General features: G+C 31.2%; 1 protein-coding gene across 1 annotated transcript; it reads right to left on the bottom strand.

The window, feature by feature from the left end:
- Nucleotides 1-2,677: 2,677 nt before the first annotated feature.
- Nucleotides 2,678-4,829, bottom strand: LOC109239631 (transcription factor MYB57-like). Its single transcript, XM_019406219.1, has 3 exons — nucleotides 4,577-4,829; nucleotides 3,720-3,981; nucleotides 2,678-3,243 (listed from the first exon to the last, which is right to left on the bottom strand). Exons 1-3 carry the CDS (start codon nucleotides 4,816-4,818, stop codon nucleotides 2,785-2,787), a joined length of 963 nt encoding a protein of 320 aa, XP_019261764.1. The 5' UTR covers nucleotides 4,819-4,829; the 3' UTR covers nucleotides 2,678-2,784.
- Between the last annotated feature and the right edge of the window lie 2,526 nt (nucleotides 4,830-7,355).

Raw genomic sequence — 7,355 nt, 5'->3', positions numbered from 1 at the left:
CCGACTTCTGTTGGTATTTTAAAATATTTTATTTTTTAATTTTTTTTAGGAAACCGACCAACTTCGGTCGTCTGTTTTGGAGCAAAAATGCGAAAAACTATTGTGGCGTCCCGCGAAATTTATTTTTTAAGAAACCGACCAACTTTGGTTGTTTTTTTATATAAAATAAATTAAAATTAATATTCAAAAAACCGACCGAATTCGTTTGGTTATTTAAGTCGGTCATTTTAAAAAACCGACCGAAATCGGTCGGTCGGTTAATTTCGTGTGAAAATACAATTAAAAAATACAAACAAAATAAAAGATAGTCTTAAACCAAAATGTACTAATAGTCTAGTGGTAGAATAGTAGGCTGCCACAGTACAGACCCCGGTTCGATTCTTAGACGGCGCATTTTGTAATTGCATAATTAAGATACCGACCGACTTCGGTGGGTTTTTTGGGCAAATTTTTTCTTTGTTTGGTCGCTTGTGAAATACATTTTCAACAAAAAACCCAAAGTATCACTAAGTGCATCTTTCTTATAGCCCGTTTGGCCAAGCTGCAAAAATCAGATTATTTTGAGAAGTGCTTTTCTCAAAAGTACTTTTGGTAAGAAGCAGTTTGTGTTTGGCTAATTAGTTTGAAAAACACTTCTGAGCAGCAATTAGTGTTTGGCCAAGCTTTAAAAAACTGCTTCTAAGTGTATTTTTCTCAAAAGTGCTTCTCAAAAAAGTACTTTTGGAGAGAAGCTACTTTTTCTGCTTCTCCCAAACTGCTTCTGCTTCTCCTCAAAAGCACTTTTTTTCCTTCCAAAAGCTTGGCCAAACACCTCATTAGCCTTCTTTCTTGTTGCAAGATTGTCCCATTATTTGAATTTTGCAGACTATATCAACCCTGAAAACAAGTAACAGATTGATCATACATGGCCTGAAAAGAAGATCACGTTTTTTGACCATTTCAAAAGCTCTTCCCTTTGTCCCTCTCTACACAATGCATACTGAAAGAAGTAAGACAAATCATAAACATTTTCCTATTCTTTCTGCTGGTCCAAGTCCTAAAGTCTAACTAAGACTTAACTTTAAATTCAGCTTAAACCAAAGCTGTTTGAAAATTACTTAAACAAGCTCGAGTAATGAAAGAATCAAGGCAAATTCTGCTCACTGATGAGCTACAATGTAAAGAATTTTGTAAAGAGCTTTTCCAAATAAACACTTGAAGTGCACAGCTCCACCTTTGCCATTATATAGTACAAGTACTTATTGAATCGATAGGTTAAACTTTTAGAAATGGAGCCTCATAGTTTAATTCTGGATAAAAAGTTGACTTTATTCCTTTCTTTCTCTTAGCAAGTGAATGGGGCATTATATTATATTATGAGATAAAAAAGAAAGGTAAAACAAGGAGGGCAAGCAGAAACCTCATACATATTATTCATCAGGTATCATCATGTCATAAACGAATCAAGATAACAAACCAAAAGTATATATGTAAAGTAGGAAAATAGATCTTAATGATTCAAATTTCAAATTAAGAATGTCTTATCCCCGAGGTGGCAGCCATTCTCAAGTGCTAAATTCTGATTGATTATGAAAAGATAGAGCCACTGAAGTATCAAACACATTCCAGATATATCGCTGGTCTAAGTCCTATCTTTCATCCCGAATATAATCTACCTTCACGTGGCATGTAGGAATTCAAAACTTCAATAGTGTCAGTAGTATCGCCTTTGATAAAATCCAAGAAACCTTAGAGTTTGCTTTATCTTTGAGGGGAATGTAATAAAGTTTGTGAATACTAGATGAATTAACAGGGGAACTTTGACATTAATTCTCATCAGAATGTTCAATTATTATTCTCAATGTATGTGTTTTCTGATCCCACTTTCTTCAAGATTACTGACAGCAAATAGTCCATATTGCTCTCTTTTATTATCTTCCAAGCCACTAGTTTCTTGTGTTTTCACCCAATTACTCGTTAATTCTTTTTTTACGGGATTCTTACTTCTCTCCCAATACAAAATATGCGCCCTCATGCTTATACAAAGTAGCTCGAGTTTTACCAAAAAACTTCACTCAATCAGAACTCCAATGAACCCTAGATTTTTCAGCAAACCTACCCCCCCCCCCCCCAACCCAAAAAAAAATCTCGATCATAAACAAAATAAGATTGAGCAATAGAGGTTTATTTGGGAAAATCAAGATTACGTCGGAGCTTAATAGAGCAAATAGCTACTGAGTATCCATCATCGGAAGAGAGGAGAATTGATGGAAATGATTTTACCCTACCTCTTTTTTTTTCAACCGGGTGAATATTTACCCCTCTAATAATATTTGATTATTATTTAAAATAAATAAATAAGTCAATTTTTAGATTAAGCTAATTAATTATCTCACACGTAAATTGCCACATGGAAATTGTTTTTGATAATTTGGAGCACTAACACACACATTATCATAAATACAACGAGGGTATTTCACTATAAAGGAAAATATAGTTTAAGGGTCTTGAGGACAACTATCATAGAAAACTTACAAAAATGTGATAGTTTAGGGGAGTTTTAGGGTATTAAAACTTGTTTAAATAATTTTCCATGAAATGAAACACTTCAACCGAAAGCAATATCTTGCATCATACCATCATAAGAAAGTAGATAAAGCACCAAACGAACATTTGAATGAAACATTTCAATCCTAAATCAAATATTCTTTTACAAATAATGGGCTTGCCATGGTAGTCTTTCCACAAATTAAAGAAAACTAAATAGTAATCAGCAGCTACAGTTAGCAACAAATTATGACTAAATCACCACTCAGACGGACTAGGCAGAGGTTCAATATGATCAAACATATCCAAAGGAAAATCATCAATGAAGCTATCCGGAGTAAGTGGCTTGTCAATCTCTCTCATCACAATATTGTCACAACATGATCTCTCTACAAATGGGACTTGCAAATTATCTAATTCAGAACCATTGAACTGTCCAAACACATCAATGAAGTTAGGCATGTTGAATTCTTGATTTTCCAAAGGCAGAGCAAAGTCAGTTTGAATATGTGATGATTCTATTCCAAGTTTCTCGTCATTTGGAGTGAAATCAAGTTGAAGCAGGTTTGATTCAAAAGCAATGGAATTTGGATTCACTAGCTCTGCCAATGGGACCATGTTGATCATGTTATGAGAGTTATCAATATAGGAAGATGAACATGATTGTGACTTGGATAAAGATTCTTCTTGATCTGTTGATGAGCTGAATTTTGGTGCCTGAAAATTCAAAAAAAAGAAGTCATATATACACAAGCTGAGAGGAGAAGAGAAATTACAATTAAAGGTCATTAAACAATTATTCTTGGTAGAAGAAGTCTTTAAAATAGAGTTCAGCTTCTAAAAAAAATTCATTATCAGGTCACTTAAAAGACAATTACAAGTAACTGTATATAAAAAGTGAGATTTGTTGGAAAAACAAGTCAAGTAACATGTTAGTAAAATACATTAAAAATGTAAAAATTCTTTACGATGTCTATATATAGGGATTAAATCCATTACAATATACGTGTTTTTTAATCGTCTCCACAGTAACAACATTTTCTTTCTTTGGCATCTTAGTCGAGTAGACAATCATTGGGTACAAGGTCCATGAAGGTAAGAGAAGATTTATCACAAGGACACACATAGAAGGATGACATGCACAAATCGGAAAATGGTCAAAGTTACATGGAATAAAATTTATTTGCAGTTACCTCTATTGGAGGAGAATCTTGAAAAACATCATTTTGGCTATCGTTGTTATTGTTGTTGTTGTCGTTGTTCTGTGGCTTTGCAGGTTGTGGTGCTGATGCTCGCAAAATCCTAGCCAATCTCTTCTGTCGACTACTCCAAAAATTCTTAACATCATTGTCAGTTCTCCCCGGCAAATATGTTGCAATTCTTGCCCATTTGTTCCCATATTGTGCCTGAAGTTCAATCACTGTCGTCTCCTCCTCCGCTGAAAACTTCACTCCACTTTTCACCAAAAAGTGAAAGAAAAGAAAAAGACAAAGAATTTAGTGGGATAATTTCAACAAATATTAAAATTTGAAAAGTCATAATTTTCAAAGTGCAGTGTGTTTGCATTTAAATTTCTACAATTCCACTTCGTATATATTCAATAGGTATAAGAAACAACATAACGCATGCAAGCAGAATCATCAGCACTATCAAATGTTTTTGATTAACTATAATTCTTCAGAAAGGAACATATACTAGTTAAGAGAACAAGAACCACCAAGAATAGTCCTCAACATGTAACAAAATTCCATAAAAAAATTCTCAGATTTTGTAAATCATAGTAGGAAACAAAAAAGGAAAAAAAAGAAAAAGAAGAAATAAAACCAAAAACCTGTCTTAAACTGCATTAAATGCAATGTAACAAAGTAACGAACCCTATGTTCCCAGTAGCGGATTCAGAATTGGAGCGTGACGGATTTATAGATTAAAATTAATGTCGGTTCTGAAATATATATATTCAATATGTTAGACCCGTCACTGCCTATTACCACCTTAAAAAACACTTGACAAAGAAAAAACCAAAGGCTGATCAGTAATTATAAGATATTACTTCTTTAAGTTGGGTCGAAGTTTATTGACCCAACGAAGACGACAAGATTTTCCAGTACGTTGCAAAAGACCTTTGGATCGAATGGAGCTCCAATCTCTTGGACCATATTTCTTCACATGATTTAACAACACTTGATCTTCTTCTGCTTTCCATGGTCCTTTCTTTATTTCATCCTCATTATCTTCAAACTGATAACGACTACGATTGTACGAAGATGAAGTTGATGATCTTCTTCCTTCCATACTAAACTCCAAAAAATCCTTAACTGTGTTGATGTTTTATGTCTGCAAATTCTATGCTCATTTTATCTTTCCTTGAGATAGTGACGGTTAAAGGCGGTTATGGCCACTCTCTGCCCACGAATTACCCCACTTTCCCCCCATTTTCCTCTTGATTTCAAATAAGGTCAAAAAATTATTTTACACGTTCGAGTTTCAAAAGTTGTGGGAGACTTATGTCGAATTAAAAAATTAAGACTTTTTGCACTGAGTTTAAAAATAAACATTGTGTAACAGCGAAATTAACATTGTATAACAGTGATATACACTTTGTATAATATGTGTATAATATATAATTAATGTATATTCAGTGCATAATTTAGGAATATACACGAAATATGCACTGAACATATGATTACATAGTTTATACACTTGTGGCTAATGGAGGTGGCAAAGATAAAGAAGAAAATAATGGTATTTAAGAGTTGCAATTGGTACATTTGTTCTTCCTTCCTCCTTCTGATGATAATTATTTTCTAATTTTGTTGGTTGTTAATGGAGATTCTTTTTCAATAATTATTACCGAATGTAGATCGAAATATTTTTTGGGTAAAGAAGGACGAGATTATGATAATTTTCTGATGGATATTTGCATAAGATAAGGCAACATATAGAAAAAAGTTTTTATTTATTTATTTATTTTAGTTGATAGAAAGGGGCATCAGCCGACTGGCTATTTTTTAATTTTACCATATTATACAAAAGTTTGATAAATAATTTTTTTGTTGATTTCAAAGTTCTAAATATTAAAAAAATATTAACATGGAAGGTATTATAGTTTTAGTACACACTTCAAATAAGTAAATACTTTATTTAAGTAAAATATTAATTGATTTAAAATTCTAAATATTAGGATTTCCTACATAATTTAAATAAAGTGTTATTTAATAACTAAATTTGTAACTAATTTAAAAGTTTTAAATTTTAAATAAATAATTATATTATAGTTTCCAGTGATTAAGTTAAGAGTATTTTACCTTATTTTTCAACTACAATACTTTGTATATTTATATTCTTTATTATTTTTTCAGATAGTGTCCCGCATTATTTCAAAACTTGGGTTTTAAGTTTTGTACAGTACTTATGATTTTTAAATGGTTAGAATGGATCAAAGTAAAAAGTAGTTAAAAACATGAATTACACTTAATGGTATAAGTATATTTTCAAGTAAATAACTATATAAACTGATGTGTATATGATAGTTTAAATATTTTATTGGAGAAAAAGTGATCTTTGAAATGCTTTCTCAAATGCGTTCGTTGTTTTTATGTACGCAGAATAAATCAAATTGTTTGAATATAAGGTAAACTTAATTGATTTTGATGTCCTAAAGTAGGAATTTTTATGTAGTCCCTCAAATAAGGAAAATTTTAGGGAGTTTGACACAGTTACCCACAAAAACAAAACTATTTATCCTTGCCTACCTATTTGTTTTCTACCCATAAACTAATTATATTTCCTACCCATATTAGTTTTTGTGGGGAATTTTTTTTCTTTATTCTCCAATTCTTTTTTATTTCTATGTTTCTTTTCTTTTTTTCTTTTTTTTCTTTCTTTTCTCCTTTTCTTTTTTCTCTTTTTCTTCCTATTTTTTTATTTTTTCTCTTTTATTCATTTATTTTTGCCTAAATCGTATTATTGTTATTTTTACCACGACTTATTTCACACTCAAATTTGACTCCTTCTTTACTTTTTTTATTTTTATTTTTTTTCTTTATTTCTTGTTCCTTTTCTAATTTCACGTGATTGCCATGCAAACCTTGATCTCCTTCCCTATAAATATCAGTACATACTCTACCATTAGCAGTAACACCAACCAGTGATGGAGTAAGAAAACATAATCTCCGGCCACTAAATCTCCATATATACTAGTTAGAATAGAAATAATAATAAAATATTGAAAAATACAATAAAAATGTAAGTAGCAAAAAAGACTTCTAGTACCATATGATACCAATATGGTATACATGTATACTAACAGAGTATATGATTGCTCTAGAATATTGCTACAACTATCTATGGCTATACTACTGTACCAAAACATTAAAGGATACAATAATAGTATGAGAAAATTACATGCTCGCATTGCAAGCTAAATATTCGCAAAGCAACTTGCTCATTCCATATACGAACATGGTATATAGTTGTATGGGTCGTTCCAATAATTGCCTATAATTATAAAAAACTATTACATAATCCATATCAGCACAAGAAAATTCCAGCACTGCAAATCACGTTCATATAAATAATTTTAGAATAGAATTCACTTAAAATGCAGTCAAGACAACCAAAAAAAAAAGTTCAAACTACCATATGATACCAATATGTTATATAACTATACCAACATGGTATACAGTTTTACTGGTTAATTCCCAGCAACTATATGACTATACTACTATTACATAACACACATGCATAAAGAGAAAAATAAAAAAATAGCGTACCACATATTAATATAATAAAGTATTTCAAGATATTGTACTATATTACTATTATTAAAA

The sequence above is a fragment of the Nicotiana attenuata genome, unplaced genomic scaffold (assembly GCF_001879085.1).
Source record: "Nicotiana attenuata strain UT unplaced genomic scaffold, NIATTr2, whole genome shotgun sequence".
NCBI lineage: Eukaryota > Viridiplantae > Streptophyta > Magnoliopsida > Solanales > Solanaceae > Nicotiana > Nicotiana attenuata.
This window is presented reverse-complemented; position numbering and strand designations above follow the sequence as displayed.

Bases quoted from the DNA above. Each gene is read 5' to 3' on its own strand.
- LOC109239631 (XM_019406219.1), bottom strand. From the start codon at position 4,818: ATGGAAGGAAGAAGATCATCAACTTCATCTTCGTACAATCGTAGTCGT. The intron at 3,982-4,576 runs GTAATATCTTAT...TTTGGTGAAAAG, and splicing joins CTTCGACCCAACTTAAAGAA to TGGAGTGAAGTTTTCAGCGG. The intron at 3,244-3,719 runs GTAACTGCAAAT...TTGAATTTTCAG, and splicing joins AAGATTCTCCTCCAATAGAG to GCACCAAAATTCAGCTCATC.